This window comes from Chiloscyllium plagiosum, chromosome 10 (genome assembly GCF_004010195.1).
Source record: "Chiloscyllium plagiosum isolate BGI_BamShark_2017 chromosome 10, ASM401019v2, whole genome shotgun sequence".
Taxonomy (NCBI): Eukaryota; Metazoa; Chordata; class Chondrichthyes; order Orectolobiformes; family Hemiscylliidae; genus Chiloscyllium; species Chiloscyllium plagiosum.
Genome location: NC_057719.1, coordinates 6294061 through 6312973, shown reverse-complemented (window position 1 = coordinate 6312973; position 18913 = coordinate 6294061). Strand labels below are relative to the sequence as shown.

The window sequence follows — 18913 nt, the reverse complement described above, 5'->3', positions numbered from 1 at the left end:
AACAATTTTCACAGAAATGTGGGTGTCACTGGCAGCATTTATTGTCCATCCCTAGTTGCCCCTTGAGAAGGTGGGGGGGAGCTGCCTTCTTGAACCGCTGCAGTCCACGCGCTGTGGGTTGACCAACAATGCCCCGAGGGAGGGAATTCCAGGATTTTGACCCAGCGACGGTGAAGAAATGGCGATATATTTCCAATTCAGGATGGCTTGGAGGGGAACTTGCAGGGGATGGCGTTCCCATGTATCTGCTGTCCTTGTCCTTTTAGATGGAAGTGGTTCTGGGTTTGCAAGGTGCTGTAAGGAGCCTTGGTGAATTTCTTCAATGCATCTTGTAGATGGCACTCATTGCTGCTACTGAGCGTCTGGAACAGGAGTGAACGTTTGTGGATGTGGTGCCAATAAAGCAGGCTGCTTCGTCCTGGATGTTGTCAAGCATCTGGAGTGTTGGTGAAATCAAACTCATCCATGGAAGTGGGGAGTATTCCATTTCACTCCTGACTTGTGCCTTGTAGATGGTGGACAGGCTTTAAGGGGGACAAGAGGTGAGTTATTTGCAGCAGTACTCCTAACCTCTGACTTGCTCATCTAGGCACAGTATTAATATACAACATAGAAAAGTACAGCACAGAACAGGCCCTTTGGCCCACCATGTTGTGCTGAGGATCAATCCTAATCTAAACTAAGATAACCTAACCTATGCTCCTCTCAACTCACTACTATCCATGTTCATGTCCAGCAGTCGTTTACATGTCCCTAATGACTTGCTTCCACCATCTCCCATGGCAATGCATTCACAACTCTATGTAAAGAACCTTCCTCCTAACACCTTAAAACTATGACCCCTCGTGCCAGTCAATCCTACCCTGGGGAAATGTCTCTGGCTATTGACTCTATCCATGCCTCTTACTATCTTGTATACCTCGATCAGGTCTCCTCTCTTCCTCCTCCTCTCCAGAGAGAAAGGTCTGAGCTAGTCAACCTTCCTTCATAAGGCAAGCCCTCCAGTCCAGACAGCATTCTGGTAAACCTTCTTTGCAGAAAATGTGTTGCTGGAAAAGCGCAGCAGGTCAGGCAGCATCCAAGGAACAGGAGAATCGACGTTTCGGGCATGAGCCCTTCTTCAGGAATGAGGAAAGTTTGTCCAGCAGGCTAAGATAAAAGGTAGGGAGGAGGGACTTGGGGGAGGGGCGTCAGAAATGCGATAGTTGGAAAGAGGTCAAGGTGAGGGTGATAGGTCAGACTGGGGTGGGGGGCGGAGAGGTCAGGAAGAAGATTGCAGGTTAGGAAGGTGGTGCTGAATTCGATGGATTTGACTGAGACAAGGTGGGAGGAGGGGAAATGAGGAAACTGGTGAAATCCGAGTTCATCCCTTGTGGTTGGAGGGTTCCTAGGCGGAAGATGAGGCGCTCTTCCTCCAACCGTCGTGTTGTTGTGGTCTGGCGATGGAGGAGTCCAAAGACCTGCATATCCTTGGTGGAGTGGGAGGGGGAGTTGAAGTGTTGAGCCACGGGGTAATTGGGTTGGTTGGTTCGGGTGTCCCAGAGGTGTTCTCTGAAACGCTCCGCAAGTAGGCGGCCTGTCTCCCCAATATAGAGGAGGCCACATCGGGTGCAGAGGATGCAATAGATGATGTGTGTGGAGGTGCAGGTGAATCTGTGGCGGATATGGAAGTTTCCTTTGGGGTCTTGGAGGGAGGTGAGGTGTGGGCGCAAGTCTTGCACCTCCTGCGGTTGCAGGGGAAGGTGCCGGTAAGGTACCTGCACCTGAAGAAGGGCTTATGCCCGAAATGTCGATTCTCCTGTTCCCTGGATGCTGCCTGACCTGCTGCGCGTTTCCAGCAACACATTTTAATCTGGTCAAGCCTGTTTCCCAGCTCCTCAAAGTGCTCATTCACAACAAGGTCCCTTTCCTTTGCAAAAAACTCATTTAGGGCTTCCCCCATCAGCTCAGACTACATGCGCAAGTTCCCTACGCTATCCCTGATCAGCCCTCCTTCTCCCTGATCACTTTCTTATTCCTCACGTATGAGTAAAATGCCTTTGGGTTCTCCCTAATCCTTCCTGCCAAGCCTTTTGCTCATCCAGTATAAGTTCCAATCAAAACAAGAGGCTTAAGGGAAGAAGAGGTCTGTATCTAGGGCAGGGTGTAACTTGTTTAAGAAAAGCAGAGAGAGTAATCAATAGCTGGTTGTCTCCACAGGGTACAAATAAGGAACTCCAGGATAATGAATATGTTCAAGGTATCAGTTCAAAGATAAAGACTGCTGGTGAATTCGGAAATGACAAAAGGAAACTCACTAAAGACAATAATGAGACAGAGCATTCTCGAGAGATACATGGGAATACTCATTAGTGTATCCAAAAGCTGCATGCTTTCATTAGATCAGAACAGTTTTAATCAACATGACAAACTTCAATGTGTCTTCGCAATATGAGATGAAAAGGGTCAATACTGACAATCATTTATTCCAATTTTAAAATTAAAACTTACATTAGCTATATCAAATTCAACGCAGGATTATTCAATTCTGAGAAACCAGTTTGTGAGAATCAGTGACAAACATATTGCTGCAGCTGGGGCAGTTACACAGGTACCAAGCAGTTCATCAAACTGATCTATTCAGCCCTTCAGACTCCTGTAAATTGAGCCAAATGGGTTTAATGGACTGAACTCTGATTTGGAGATCTCATCTTTAATGTTCAAATCCATCCATTGCCTCAGCCTTCCCTTGGCACCCGAACAGCCTCCACGTGTTCCACCTTGCAGTAAATTTGGCCTCCACATATTCTCTCCATTCTACAACTGATCTTCAACCATTTAATTCCGACCTTCTGGAATTGTCTCCTTAAACCTCTCTGCCTCTCCTTCTTAAAGAGCCCCCTCCCCTGAAATCCAATCTCTTCACTAAGTTTTTAGATACCTCCCCCTCCTACTATCCCATTCCTTCTTTAGTTCAGTGTGGTGTGATGGTAATGCTCTGGGCTAATAATCTATAAATGGGTGCCTGAGTTATGCTTGGATCCTTAAAAACAAGGAGTTTACGTTGGACAATTTAAGGGGCAAATGGTGTTTAACAAACACCTGAGAGAAAAGCACATGCTTTTACCATGTTGCCAGCTAGTTACACTGTATTTCACCGAATAACAACTATGCTACAAACTGACAGGAGGCCAGCACATTACAACCTAGCAGGCTATTCAGCCGGACATGTCCATGCTGACCCTCTGCAAGAGCAGCTCCACTAATCCTCCCTCCCTCCCCGTTCTCTGTAGACCCGCAGTTTCTTTTCTTCAGCTGCTGAACTGTTAGGTCCATGTAGGATGAAGAAAAATTCCAAGGAATGCTGACGTGACTCATATCCAATATCCAACCAGCTGGCTAGGAATTGAAATTGAGAGCTTAGTTTAAAACAAAAGAGGCCTACGTGAGGTTTAAGAAACTGAAGACAGAAAGATCTTGAAGGATACCAGGATAGAAAGAAAGAACTCAAACAAGGAACTAGGAGGACTCAAAGGGGCCATGTCTTTGGCAAACAGCATTAAGGAAAATCCCAAGGTATTTTGTAAACACATTAGGAGAAAGAAGATAGCTGGGGAAAGGAGACATTCACTTAAGGACAAAGAAGGGAATTTATGTGTAGAGCCAGAGAAATTGGCTGAGATCTTTAATGAACACATGAGTACTCACAAAGGAGAAGGACTTGGTGGATGGTGAGTCGATATTCTAGTGCATACAGGATATGAAAAAGGTGTTAGATGTTTTGAAAAGCTTTAAGGGAGACAAGTCCCCAGGACCTGATAGGACATATCCCAGAATGCTGAGGGAGGCGGGTCAGGAAATTGCTGGGACGTTGTATATTCTCTTTAGTCACAGGAGAGGCCCCAGAGGATTGAAGAGCATCTCAGAGATTCAAAAAATAACCTGTAATGTCATACACCTCACCAAGTTTACAAAACAAACCCAGTAATCATGACTATCTAGTTCAGAAAACGATACAAATAAGCAGTAACTTTACACGTTTAACCATTTATTACAAAATAGATATTTTAACTTCCTTTAAATCCTCTGAATGAGTGTCCAATAACCCATCCTTAGGATGGACAGATGTCAAAGGCTACATGGCATCATTTGAAAGCTAATTATTCTCGATATACTGACTGGTCTCCCTCACCCAACCAGGATCACCAAACCAGTCACCAAATTCACTGCCCGGAGCACCTGGCTTCCTGCCAATCTGCTTCCAGTTTTAGGTAACAGCTGTCCTGGCCAACATTCGGCCCTTAAACCACACCTAGTCTGGTCACTTAGATCATTGTTGTTTGTCACAGCTTGACTGAGCTCTGGCTCTCTGCCTCATTTCCAACAATGGTGGATCCAATGCTGTAGGGATACCCAGGAGCTGTGAAAGGTGTTAAGTAAATGTACGGCTTTGTTCTCCCCAATCAATCTTCCATAAGAATTTCCAACTCCTCCAGAGGAGCTCTGATCCGAATCTCCTTTTCCGTCATTAAGTCTATTATTTCTTGGAGTTGTCCAGGTAAGTGGCTGACTGCATCTAAGTATAGCACCTGGGAACGAGAGAGAAGGAATTTAGTATTTGCTGTTATTAGACTGGACCTCTCTAATTTCAAATCTAATGCTGATCTTGCATTTGTGCACCTCCTGTGTAGCTGTAGCCTTGTGTGCCTCACTCTGTCTAAGCACCCTAAAATCGGTATGTCCTTGTTTGCTATGATCTGATTGTACTGCTCGCAAAACAAAACTTTTCACTATACTTAGAATGACAACAATAAATCAACTGTTTTTCCAGAAAGTTGAGAGAAATCTGCTACTCCTAGGACATAGGACGTTCGCCTCTGAGACACAGAGTTCGTGGGTTTAAGTTCAAAACAAAAAGTATACCTAAACTGACATTCCAACTGCAGGACCGAGGGGGTGCTGTATTGTCAAAAGGTCTGGCATTAACCCAAACTCCTGTCTGCTCAAATGCATAGAAAAGACATTATTGAAGAAAAGCAGTGAGGTGTCCTGATACTATGGCCAATGTTTATCCTTAACATCACCAAAATGGTTATTTCCTCAATACTGTTTGTGCCAAAGAGTTTATCTGAAGCTGAGGAAGTTTAAGCTCAGTTGTATGAATACTCAAGGAAGAGGCCATTAAGCCGTCATGACAAGGAAACGAAGGTATTAGCTGTTACCTATAGATGTGGTAGACAAGGAAATTATCTCTGGTGTTCGAGTAAAGAGGTGCTGTCAGGAGAGATGGCACATTGTATTTTACGAAGTGTTTCAAAAATCCTTCAAGTTATGTCATATGTAGGCAGCTTGGTTTATTCTATTTTATCCTTATTTGTTTTGCTTAATAAGTCTCTGTTTTATTGTTAAAACCAAATATGCACATTAGGCATTCATGTTTCAATCGGTGACTATCCTGTTAAATAGAAAAAAACCCAACAAAATATGATCTATCAATCCAGATTTTAGTCCAGGATCTAACTTATCCAGCTGGAGGGGGGGGGGGGGGGAGATCAGAACACAGCAATGACTCCACTTCCAATGTATTTTAGCGCACTGCTGGGGTTAGGGATAAAGTCAGGAAGTACTTTTTATTGCAAGGAATACTGGAGAGCTGGGACTCTGTGTGCCAAAAACAGCTCTCACCAAACAGAAACCATCTGACCTGAGCCTAGACTATGAACAGATAAGGAACAAGACTGCCGTAAATGGGACAACGGGTACAGTTTAGGCATGGCCTATTTCAAGGGCCTCCAACTGTAAAACGCAAGCCTACACCGGGGGGGGGGGGGGGGCGGGGTGAAGAGACATGATCTAAAAGACAACAGCCAACAGACAGCATATCTTTCAGGCTCAGAGGGCTCATGATTGGAATGTTCGCCCTTACCTTCAGTTCTCCATACACTGGAGGATGGCAGAAGAATGATTGGCAGTGTCTGAAGAGGGTGCACCTGACTGCCTCTCCAATTCACTCCATTGTACTCTTCAAACCTTCAGCTCATCGATGTCCTCGCCCAAGGCAAGGCCCATTCATTCCCAGGCTATCCAACATGGCTGCTCAACCTTTACCAATCCTTACAGATGTTCCACTTTTCCAGCATCATGTGTTCTTGTTTAAGTTCTTTTCAATGTGTTTTCCAAAGATCTAAATTATGGATTTATTTTATGCTAATTTGGGCCATTTCGAAAGAGTCAATGTACAGAATCTGCCCCTGAATTAGACCCAGTCATAAACAGCATGTTCACAGAATAGTTCAAAATTACAATCACAGATTTGTGAATGTTCAATGCGTGCATAAACATTAAATGATTAAATCGAAGGTTTGCTATCCTGTTTTTCGTTTACTCCATCCCTCATCAGCTCTCTTACACTGCGTCTCCTCCAACAGCAGGGCCAAGTCTGAGGCATTGAGATGGAATCACACCATAGGGGCTGGCGTGGTAAGCACTGATCAAACTGAACAGGTCCACAGCCCTGAATTGTTTTACCCTGTTCCTCTAAGTGATGAACTCTAATCTTCGTCTGGGGCTTTAGCCCAAATCTGACCCAAAGTGGACAGCCCTTCTGGCATTCGGTCCAAAATGGGGATGTTTGCTGACGATTGCACAAGGTTAAGCAGCACTTGGGACTCCTCAGATACTGGCACGGTCCATGCCCATTGGCAGTAAGACCTGCGTTGCATTCAGGCTTGGGCTAACAAGTGGCATGAAACATTGCCTACTGGTGCCAGGCAACGACCATCTCCAACAAGAGAGAATCTAACTCTTACCCCTTGACAGTCAATGGCATCACCATTGTCAAAGCCCTCACTATCGACATCATGGAGGTTACCATTGATCAGAAACTGAACCAGACTAGCCATAGAAATACTGTGGCGATGAGAGCAGGTCAGGAGCTGGGGAATTCTGCGTGAGTAACTCACTTCCTGACTCCCCAAAGCCTGTCCATCATCAATAAGGCACAGGTCAGGAGTGCAACAGAATCTTTCCCACTAACCTGCAACGTTCCCTCTCGACTGTTCGCATACATAGCTGCTCCAAGATGCCACACACAGCGATCAGCTTGGTAACCATGACACGGCCTTCTGGTTTCAGACATTGCTGCACCCATGACTCTCAGAGACCCAGAAAACTGGGAAGAAAATTAGAGGGAATGCTGCTGCCTGGTTGGGTGCTACTCCGACAACACTCAAGAAACCCAACACTGTCTGGATTGGTGCACCATAAAAACACAGAAAATAGGAGCAGAAGTCGGCCATGACCATGGACCAACATCCAGTACCCTGTTCATGTTGTCTCCCCATACTTCTGAAACCTTTGACATTCACTCTCTCCACCACAATACATCAATGTGTTCCATGTGATCAGAGATTTATATATATTTTTAATATCGGTTATATTAAGTTTGGATTTTTAAATTCAGGCTTTTGGGCTTTTCTATGGGTCTGAAGAGTTAATGATTAGCTTGCATCTATTTCTGTCGCCATGGTGATTTTAAAATAAAATTAGTCTGAGGAAGTAGCTTTCAGAAGTAACGGGCTTATAATAATTTAAGCTTCTGGAGGGGGTAGAAAAAGATTTTTCTCTGGTGTGAGTACTGTACAAAGGGTGCTTTTGGGTATTGTACAGAGAATGGTTTGGAATTCATTGAATTATACCCTACCACATGTTTCAAAATCCTAAAAGACATATTGAGGAAATAGTTGGGTCCATTCTATTTCATCTTCATTGCCTTTGCTTAATAAATTTTAGTTTTATTGCTAAAACCAAATCTGAAACACTGCATGCTTATGATTCAGTGAGTGACTTCGTTAAAACCAAAGCAAAAAAAAAATACGATCAAGCCAGATTGCAGTCTGGCATCTGAAAAGTCCAGTAATAACATCAACTGGGATTATAAAAACTATCTACAAGATGTACTGTAATAAATTAGCAAGGCTCCTCCGATAGTACATGTCCTGTGACCGTTACCACCTAAAAAGGATGACATGGGAACACCTCTACCTGCAAGTTCCCTTCCAAGCACCAGACCATCCTGACTTGGAAATATATTTGCCATCCTTTAGCGTCAGCAGGTAATAATTCTGCAGACCCCTCCTTTGTGGCACTGTGGGTGTACTGACCAAATAGACTGCAGTGGTTCAAAAATACAGCATACCTACCACCTTTACAAGGACAACTGGGAATGGGTAATAAATGCTGCCCCAGCTAGCCAATCATGAATGAATAACCGAAATAAAACACATGATATCTAAAGTGGTATCCAGGCGATACAAAATCAATAAGCTAGTAATTCAGGGCTCAACGCTGTAGCCGCTGTCGTTAATGGTTAAGAACCTCAATTCCTGCCCTACCTTTGCCCATGGGCACGCCTGCAGTGCTCTGTAAAATACACCCTTTGTCTTCTCAATGTTTCCTTGAGTCACCTGTTTTATGGGAAGGATAACAAACATGAGAAACACAGTTTCAGTATGAACATCTCAGCATTGTAATTCAAAGTGACAGAAGATTGGAACACAATGGGAATCATTCCAGATATCTGTAAGAATATATCCCCCCTCTGTCTCATAGACCAGTAAATGTTTCCTTTGTAAATAGTTTGCCATTCTCTTCCAGAAGTTACTAAGAAGTCTGTTTCTAACCCTCTTTCTGTGCTGCTGTTGCAAAACATTCTCATCTTTCCTGGCTCTTTGCTAAGTTTCCTACACCTTAAGAAGGAGGAGCAGAAGAAAGCCATTTGCTCCACTGAGTTTGCTCTGCCATTTAATTAAATCACAGCTGATCTGATAATCCTCACCTCCACATTCCTGCCTTTTCCTAGAATCCCAGATTCCCTTGGACAGGTTTTTTAATCAGGATCTCAGATTTAAATATGCTTAATGACTCAGCTCTGCCTCTCAGCAGGTCTAATTCTGGGTCCTCTGGTTATTGAGCCACCTGCCAGTGGAATAGTTTCTCCTTGGTTAACAAAACTGAAGGTAATTTGGAACCTCAACTAAACCTCCCCTCAAACCCCTCTGTCCCAAAGACAGCCCTCACTGAATCCCTTCATCCCTAATATCATTCTAGTAAACCTGCTCTGCATCTTCAAGGTCTTTGATCCAAATGCATTCTGAACCACAAAGTAACCCCACTAACTCTGTCGAGATAACAAATAGCATCTACTAATCCACTCAAAACCCACCTCAGATTCCAGGAGGTAATCAAGAGAGCCACAGGGACTAATGGTTATCCGTGATTACATTTTTGAGTGAATTTTCCAAACACACATTCCTACTCCTCAACTACAGTGCAATCTTCGCTTTATTTGAGAACTTTGGCTCTTTATAAAAGAGTTGCACACTGTCTTTACATGCACAGGGTTGTGGGATGAGCTCTTTCAGAGAGTAAGTATAGCCACGATGGGCTGAGCGGCCAAAACAGGATGGTTCCATGACTTAAAACCAAAGGCCATTAGCCAACTGCAAGTTATTTTATGAAGGTTTAAATGAGAGATTCACCCATAGGATATTTCATTAATCACTCTCTGTTAACTGCTGGGGTTCTGGTTTGAGGGCTCTACACAGCAATGGGAAAGATAGAAAATGAACAGTGACAGGGTCTGGAGAACTGGAGACCTCTGTTGCTGCCCACACGAACGGCTGGGGTTTGTTCTCACCGTGAAGTTCAGGTACATCCTCCAAAGTAAAACAGAGTGTGCACCAGCCTCTGTCTGAACAGCGTACTCAAACAGCGCTCGGATCCGGTTGGTGAGCCCAGTTTCTGGGAAAGTGTTGTACAAAATCCCAAGATCTGCCCTGAGGAGAAAGGATTCAGAAAGAAACGATTAGCCTTTCCACAGAAGGGGGTCGACTGTACCACCCTGTGGGAATACCACTCCCCCGAGAACAGTCCAAGCTTTGCAAACTGTGAAGAGTCATAGAGTCCATAGAGATGTACAGCACGGAAACAGACCCTTCGGTCCAACCCGTCCATGCTGGCCAGATATCCCAAACCAATCTAGTCCCACCTGCCAGCACCCGGCCCATATCCCTCCAAACCCCTCCTATTCATTTGCCCATCCAAATGCCTCAAATGTTGCAATTGTACCAGCCTCCACCACATCCTCTGGCAGCTCATTCCATACACATACCACCCACTACATGAAAAAGTTGCCCCTTAGATCCCTTTTATATCTTTCCCCTCTCACCCTAAACCTGTGCCCTCTAGTTCTGGACTCCCCGATCCCAGGGGGAAGACTTTGCCTATTTATCCTATCCATGCCCCTCATGATGTTATAAACCTCTATAAGGTCACCCCTCATCCTCCAACGCTCCAGGGAAAACAGCCCAGCTTATTCAGCCCCTCCCTATAGCTCAAACCCTCCAACCTTGGCAACATCCTTGTAAATCTTTTCTGAACCCTTTCAAGTTTCACAACATCCTTCTGATAGGAAGGAGACCAGAATTGAAGGCAATACTCCAACACTGGCCTAACCAATGTCCTGTACAGCTGCAACATGACGCAACAAGAGGACAGTGAAGAAGTTCAAAAGGCCATAGACAGGTCAGGGTTACAGCTGGAAGAGTTGCAGATGATGTTCAATGCAGAAAAACGCGAAGTGATTATTACTGATGAGCAAAACAATTGTAGTGATTATATAAAACACAATGTAACTCTAAAGAGGGACGCAGAAGCCTGATGCATAAGTCTCAAGTCTTAAAGACGACAAGACAGGTTAAGATAGCAATTGACAAAGCTGTCAGTATTCTCGGCTTTCTTAAAAGGGGTATAGAATACAAGAGCAAGAAGGTTAAATTAAACTTTTATAAAACACTGGCCTGCCTCAATACTGCATCCAGTTCCGAGCACCACATTGTAGGAAAGGAGTGAAGGCACTTGGATTGAGACTACAGAAGAGAAGGATTCCAGGGATGAGGAATGTCAGTGATGCCAACAGATGGAGAAGTTACGGAGGAGGTTGGAGGTGGTGTTTGGGAGAGGTATTCACAATCAGGAGGGGTCTGGGCAGACAGGGAGAAACGTGGTGGAATATCCCAAGCAAGATGGAACATATCCAAGATAATTGGCAAACGGTGCAACGAGACACAAAGAGAAGTGCTTTTGAGCAGCGAATAAACAGTTTGGTGGAGACAGGTTCTATTGAGGTGTCCAGAGAGTAAGTGGGTTATTATCTGAAAATGAAGCAAGTCAGGGCTGCAGGGAAAGGTGAGGAATGGGAGTAGGTGCATTGCTCAGTCAGAGAGCCAGCACAGATGTAATGGGCTGAATGGCCCTTTGCTGCACTGAAACCATCCTGAGGCAAACCCAGCTCCAAGGCTGTAAACGCTCTGCTGCAGTCTGACAGCGGACAGTGGGGTCAGGTTTGGTAGTGGGATTCGGAGGGAGGGTACTGAGAAACCAGAGGGAGTGGAGGGGTTCAGGGGTGAGCAGGGGCTTCCTCAGCATGCAGCTGGTGAGACACGTCCCCTCACAGTAACTCTTACCGCTGCACAGCGTCGACACGCTCCTTTCTCCGCTCTTCTGCGTAGATGGCAAACAGCCGCGGCACGATGAGGTCTTGCGCTGACCTGGCAGTGGCGTCGAAGAACCTTCGCGCTCGGCTGGCATCGTGAGAGCGGCTTTCAACCTGCGTGTAGAGCTTCCAGAGCTGGAGGCTGCCAGGATACTGGCCCAGAGCGTGTGTGAGCGTGTGGCGGACAGGGCCCAGGGGATACACGCTGGCCTGCATGTGGAACCCCAGCAGCCTCACGTGCATCACGGTCAGCCTCTCCAACGCACACATCACACTCTGTCGCCACACGCTCGGCTTGGGCTGGGCCTTTTCCACCGAGGAGAGGCCTACAAGCCTTTCAGCTGCCTGCCCGTACAGTGAGTCGGCAGCCTGGATGCCCAGCGTCAGGTACTGGAAGAGGGCGAAGCAGCCCATCAGGCTTATGAGCTGGCCAGGCCTCTGGCTGCCGGTTAAAGCTGCGTCATGGGTGGGCGAGTCCCGGAAAGATCGCTCGTATGTTTTTCGAGCCTTCAGCACATTAACTGGCAGCACTTCACCTGCGTAAGGTGAGTAGGTGATACCCAGGGCAAGGCTGGTGAGGATATAAACCGCCCGCATTGTTGTTGACGCGCTGACACTCTGCACTGACTCCAGCTCCAGTGAGGAGTACAGGAAGCAGAGGTCACACAGGGTGGAGCTCTGCAGGCCCTGAGAGACAGACATAGCAATGGCCGTGTCAAAAACCCTTCTCGAGTCCTCCACATTCCCCAGCAGCCATTCCAAATGGGCGTATTCCCTCCACAGGGACAGATTGTTCCGGTTTTCACCCTCTTTCAGAAGGTTTTTAGCGAGTTTCTTGCTCCTCTTCCCCAGAGATTTCAGCTGCTTCTTTCTCCTGAGCTGCAAGCTCCTCACCACCTGCACGTTACCAGAATGAGATTTTTTAAAAACTAGCCCTCACACATAGTATACCAGTTTCCCCATCCCAAGTGCCCCCTAACACCGTGCCCTCATTCTCTCCTCAAAAACACAAACACTGACTCGTACGTGGGCAACACAGCTCCTTCCTGTAATTCGTCCATGCAGCCAGGCTTGGGGAGACATGGGCAGAGTGGGGATGGGGAGCACAAGGCACAGAGGAGTTGGAGAGGGAATGGAGGAAACAGAGGGAGGGCGAGAGTACGAGAGAGCAAGAATGATGGCGCACACAATGACAAGATAGTGCAAGCAAGAGAGCGCACGCGAGTGCGAGCATGAGCAAGAGTGAGCATGAAAGTGAGAACAAGAGAAAGAAACTGAGAGAAAGAGAGAGTGAGAGAAAAAAAAGAGTCAAACAGAAAGAAAGAAAGAGAGGGGCAGAGAGAGAGTGAGAGAGTGAGAGAGAGAGAGAAAGAGAAAGATAGAAAGAGGAGACACCGAGAGGGCGAGAGACACCGAGAGGGCGAGAGACACCGAGAGGGCGAGAGACACCGAGAGGGCGAGAGACACCGAGAGGGCGAGAGACACCGAGAGGGCGAGAGACACCGAGAGGCGGAGAGACACCGAGAGGGCGAGAGACACCGAGAGGGCGAGAGACACCGAGAGGGCGAGAGACACAGAGAGGGCGAGAGATGGAGACTGAATGCTGCCACTGTTCCTGCGCTGCATGTGGTGTGTAATCTCCAGCCCACCCAGCATTCTTACCTTTGATTTTTCATACTGCAGCCAGTACAGGGCGAGCTCTGACCGCTCCTTCCCAGTGAACAGGGGCAACGCCTGGTGAAACGCGGTTTGTATGAAGTCCTCCCCTTCTGGGCAGTGGCTGACTGGCTGCCTGGCATTAGGCATTGCTGGCATGAAGCCGATGGTGCTGACCCCAGCAGCTGGAGGGGGACAGCAAGACAGAGGTCTCTCATCAGCTGAGCCACAGTCAAACACTCCAGGATCATCCAGCACCACATTCAGGCAGCACGGAGGCAGGCTGAATCCTGTTGGAATTCCCAGCAACTGGAAAAACGATGACATGAGCTGGAACCTCAGTTCTGGGCTGGATACTTTGAACATTGAAGAACCAATGTCATCAAACAGCACCTGTATTGATTTTTTTAAAAAAAAGAGAATAAAATAAAATCCTGTGGACTTTAAATGGGAAAAGATACTGCTTTAAACCCAGGAAACTGTGGGAAACATTTGTAGTTTTAAAAAGCAGTTCCTGAAACACATATGTATGTACGATGGGCAGTGAGGCAGAATTCTCGACAGAGTGGCCCTGCCTGGGTGTGCTCCCAGCAGCTTTGCCCAGACATAAAGGCTGCTGACTGGTTTGCAATCAGAACCTGTAACGGTGGGCTCAGGCGGCCTCAGCACAGTAACAGCCACTCCAAACATTCCTGGGCAGATGGCTACAGAAATGCAGCCTGCGAAGAGCAAGTACATAAACCTCACTCCCTCCCTCTTCTGTAACACAGAACTGTAGAATCCCGACAGTGCAGAAAGCAGGCTATTCAGCCCATCGAGTCTGCACCGACCTTCCAAACAGCATCCCACCCAGAGCCATCCTCCCCAACTTTATTCCCTGTAATCCTGCATTTCCCATCGCCCATCCAACTAACCTGCATGTCTTTGGATTGTGGGGGGAAAACAGAGCATCTGGAGAATGTCTGTGTGGAGTGTGCACAGTCGCCTGAGGGTGGAATCGAACCCAGGTCCCTGGCGCTGTGAGGCAGCAGTGCTAACCACTGAGCCACCACACTGTCCCGGTCCTATCCAGTGACTCAAGCACATGATGCTGGCTGTCACTCCAGTGTGGTACTGAGGAAGTGCTGCACTGTCAACAGTGTCATCTTTTGTATCAAAGATAAAGCTAAAGTTGTTGGATTTTTAAAGCTCACATGACATTACTCAAAACAAAGAGAGGAATTCTCCCTGGGGCCCTGGCCTATTCCTTCAGCAAACCTCCAGTCATTACCTTGTCATCATGGGAGACAGTTGCTGTGAAAGTGTGGCTGCTGGGTTTCCTGTACTACAACACTGATGTCACCTCTGAAGTTAGTTATTGGGCAGGAAGCAGTTTGGAAGGTGCCGAGATGGTGCAAGTCACTGGCCTCTAAAAGCAGGTCACCTGGACATATTGTCCAGTCAGTTCCTGTGTCTCATTTCAACGTTTTGTGGCTAATGTCTGTCATGTAAAAATAGGTGAAAACTGACTGGATGAAATTCCTCACCTGTTTAGTAAACCGGCAACAGTGTTTTTGGGGAGCATGGCTCCTTTTAGACAGGTCAGGAATTACCACCCAACCCAGAGACACCCGAAGGTCATGGTGAGCCTTTCATCTCTTTTCGATCCACCGGTTAGACTTGGTTCAGCCTTCCGGTGTGTGACTGTGGGCTAGGTAGGGCAAGGACAGCAGGTTTCTTTCCCTAAGAGAGATTAGTGGTCTGGGTGGGCTTTCACGTCCAATCTGATGGCTCAGGGTCACCTTTTAAGATCAACAAGTCCAGATTCTTAACCTGACTCAGTATGGGACTGGCTTATTAGTCCAGTAATGTAGCCAGGTGAGGTGAACTGGTCATACTAAATTGCCCATATAGTGTTAGGTGCATTAGTCAGAGGGAAATGGGTTACTCTTTGGAGGGTCGGTGTAGACGTGTTGGGCCGAAGGACCTGTTTCCACACTAGGGAATCTAATTTAATCATAACCACTGCACGACCATACCCCGAAGCAGGTTCAGTATGTGGCCAGTAGATGGAGCCACACGTTCAATTTATTGTGCAAATGAAGCACTGTATTAATTCAGAGCGTTCGATGGGAATAGGAGACAGTAACATTAAAGCACCACACAAAGCACAGAGCAGATCTAGAATGTTCTTCACCAAAAACCTGCTGGGCTCAGCTGCAATTTCTGACGTAAGGATCGATAGACTTTTGTTAGGTAATGACATCAATCGGTTATGGAACAAAGGCGAGCAAATGGACAAGACGACAAACATGTTAAGAGAGGATGGCGGAAATAGCTCGAGGGGCAGAATGGCCTCCTCGGTGTTCTCTATCGATTGCCCTCTCGCTGATTTTCAACGGCAGTCTGCGGGGCAGGTCAGAGACACGCTGACAGGATGAAATGGGGACACTCTCAAACTGCGAGAACAGAGTCATAGTTCCAGGATGACACAAAACTACTTCTCAAATTGAAATACATTCAAATAGCCATTAAGTAACACATTACAAACGACAGAGGATGTCACCTGGGAAAATATCCCGCCAGTGAAGGCAAGGATGTGGCGCATTGGTTGGGTGCGAGACTTAATGTGCTCATTTTATCCTGAAAGGTTCCTTGATACGAAACTCAGTGGATGCATCTCGACATGTTAGAGAAAAAGTGTGTCTTTTACCTATGTTCCCGCCAAGGATTGGAAACGGATGATGCTTTACTGCTGGACCACCCCGACTGCTGGATAACCTTCCAAGCGAATGCTTTGAATACATTTTAAATAGTGTCATAGTCCTCTCAAAAGGAGGGGATGGGGGGGGGGGGGGGAGGGCTCACATTACAAGTTCCTGCTTTTCTATAATTGCAACAATGGTCAGGGAACTCTCCTTGAATCCATGTCCAATTCGGGGATTCCACGACCCATCTAAAAGAAAAATCTCCATGGGAATTTGTGGCGAGGCCAGTATTCATTGCCACCCCTCCCGAGTTGCCCTTGCACACTGATGGTTGCTGAGGCCAGAGAGCAGTTGGAATCAGCCACATTGCTATGGGTCTACTATAGGCCAGACCAGGTAAATACAACTGTTTCCTTCCCTAACAAACACAAGGAAACCAGACAGACTTTTAACCACAAATCAATGATTGACGTCTCTATTCTTCCTATCCAAGTGCACGACCTCACACTTCCCCATAATGTATTCTATCTGCTGCTTCTTTAGCCACTCTCCTCACCTGTCCAAGTCCTTCCGCAGCCACCTCACTATCTGCCCCATCACCTATCTTTGTATCATCTGTAAGCTTAGCAACAACGCCCTCAGTTCCTTCACCCAGATCTTTAATATATAATGTGAATAGCTGTGGTCCCAACACTGACCCCTGTGGAACTCCACCAGCTGAGAAAGGCCCTTTCATCTCTACTCTCTGCCAATCAGCCAATCCTCTCTCCATGCCAGCACCTTGCCTCGAACACCATGGGCTTTTACCGGATTTAGTAGCCTCTCGTACAACAATGTGTCAAAGGTCTTCTGGAAATTCACATAAATCAAGTCCACTGGCTCTCCTTTGTCTAACTTGTTCATTACCTCCTCAATGAATTCTAACAGACTTGTCAGGCATGACCTTCCCTTGACGAAACCATGATGACTCAGCCCTATTTTACCATGCACACCACAATCTCATCCTTCATAACAGACTTTAAAATCTTACCAATGACCAAGATCAGGCTAACCAGCCTGTAGTTTCTCATCCTCCACCTCCCTCCCTTTATAAACAGGGTGTGACATTAGCCATCTTCCAGTCCTCTGGGACCCTTCTTGAATCCAGTGACTCCTGAACGATCATCACCAAAGTCTCTACAATCTCCTCAGCTATCTCCTTCAGAACTCTGGGGTATAATCCAGGTGGTCTGGGTGATTTATTCACCCTCAGACCTTTCAGCTCCCTCAGCGCTGTCTCCTTTGTAATGGTTATGATACGTAACCCTGCCCCTGGCTCTCTCTGGTAAGTTCCTCCACTATTTCTTTATTCCCCCTTACTACTCCTCCAGCATCATCTTCCAGCAGGTGAACACCCAACTCTTGCCTCGCTCTTACCTTTTATATTTCTAAAGACAAATGGGTTCCTTTAAACCACACTTGGACAAATGCGGCATTAAATTCCAGGGCTGTCTCTCTCCGCCCACCCTGGATTTCATGCTCTGTTGTCCATGTTTGAACCAAGGCTGTAGTGAGGTCAGGAGCGGACCTGCCCTGGTGGAACCCAAACTGAGGAGGTTATCAGTATCATAGTCATACAGCACAGAAACAGACTCTTCAGTCCAACCCATCCATGCCAACCAGGTATCGCAAACTGAACTCATCCCATTTGCCTGTGTTTGGCCCACATCCCTCTAAACCTTTCCTGTCCACGTACCCATCCTTTTAAATGCTGTAATTGTACCAGCCTCCACCAGTTCCTCTGGCAGCTCATTCCATACACGTACCACCCTCTGCGTGAAACATTGTCCCTCGGGTTCCTTTCAAATCTTCCCCCCGCCCCCTCTCCACCTTAAACTTATGCCCACCAGTTTTGGGAGGCTCCACTGGATTTCAGAATGAGACATTAGAGTCAGTGACCAACTGCTAGGTCAAAGAGGTAGGTTTTTAAGGAGGAGACAGAGAACACCAGTAACTGAAGGCTTGGCCAACAGCAGTGGGTTACACTAACATCAGAGCTATGTGCAAAGGGAAGGGAATTGGATGGGAATAGACATTTCAGCAGATTCTGGGGCTGAAGGAGATTACAGCCAGTTCCTACAGCATGGAGGATGATCCTTCTACCTAATGAATCTGTGCTGGTCATCAAACATCCATCTATTCCAGTCCCATTTCCCAGAACCTGGCCCATAGCTTTGTACATTCTGGTCTTTCAATCTGGAATCTAATGACTAAGATCAAAGATGCAGAGGGGCCCCTCGGCCCTGGCAGATTTGTAAAGAGATTTAAAACCCTGGCCGCTGCCAGACTGGGAGCCAGTCCAGGACAGAAAGTCCAATGGTGGTGAGTGAACGGGACTTGGTGCGAGAACAGATCCAGGCAGCATGGTTTGGGATGGGTTGATATTTCTGCGGGGGGGGGTGGGGGGGGGTGGAAGATGAGGAAATAGGAACAGATGTGGATGAGACTGGGGGAGGAATTTTCAAATGGGAAGAAACGTCAAAGCATTGCCTTCTGGGAACTATCAGCAGCTCTCTCTCCAAGACATGAGCACCAAAGGACGAATTGCACAAACTCAGTGGATCAAATGGCTTACCTTCCTCATCCAATGATTAGCGTTCGAGGGGGGTGGGGGCCAATACTTAGCTCACCTGTCTGTCAGGATCCTCACAGTCTTCTTCAGTCTGACCCTTCGCCTTATCAGCTCGCCATGGCAAACAGTGCTTGGAGTCACGGCTGCTCTCCACATGTAACCAAAGCTGCCACTTGGGCAGTGTCTTGTCCGTGACCTCCTCCCCATCTTCCTCCTCATCCTCATCGTCGCCTATTCAAATTCAAAAGGTACAAATGTAAAGGTGAGTGGCAGGCAGGAACGGGGAGACCTGGAAGGAGTGGTGCTCAGGATGAATATCGGGGGTAGGTCAGTGCTCAGACACCCTTGGGGATGATCGTCTGTTACAGAAGGTCAGAAAGGCTGACAGCAGCCTGCGCTTTCCAAATCAGGCTCAAAAAGGAAGTC

The 18913-nt window shown here is 46.9% G+C and overlaps 1 protein-coding gene across 3 annotated transcripts in view; it reads right to left on the bottom strand.

Annotated features, from left to right (window-relative positions):
* Positions 1-359: 359 nt before the first annotated feature.
* The window catches only part of nrde2 (NRDE-2, necessary for RNA interference, domain containing), a 67997-nt gene continuing 49443 nt past the window's right edge, over positions 360-18913 (bottom strand). For 2 of the 3 annotated variants that reach the window (XM_043696952.1, XM_043696954.1), the window contains 6 exons: positions 18546-18718; positions 13196-13582; positions 11505-12430; positions 9677-9815; positions 8373-8444; positions 1867-4568 (listed from right to left, as the gene is read on the bottom strand). In XM_043696952.1, the coding sequence (XP_043552887.1) occupies positions 4443-4568; positions 8373-8444; positions 9677-9815; positions 11505-12430; positions 13196-13582; positions 18546-18718 (1823 nt within the window). In that variant the 3' untranslated portion in view covers positions 1867-4442. Of the gene's footprint in view, positions 525-1866; positions 4569-8372; positions 8445-9676; positions 9816-11504; positions 12431-13195; positions 13583-18545; positions 18719-18913 lie in introns of those variants that run through there. The other variant, XM_043696953.1, reaches the window with a different exon arrangement.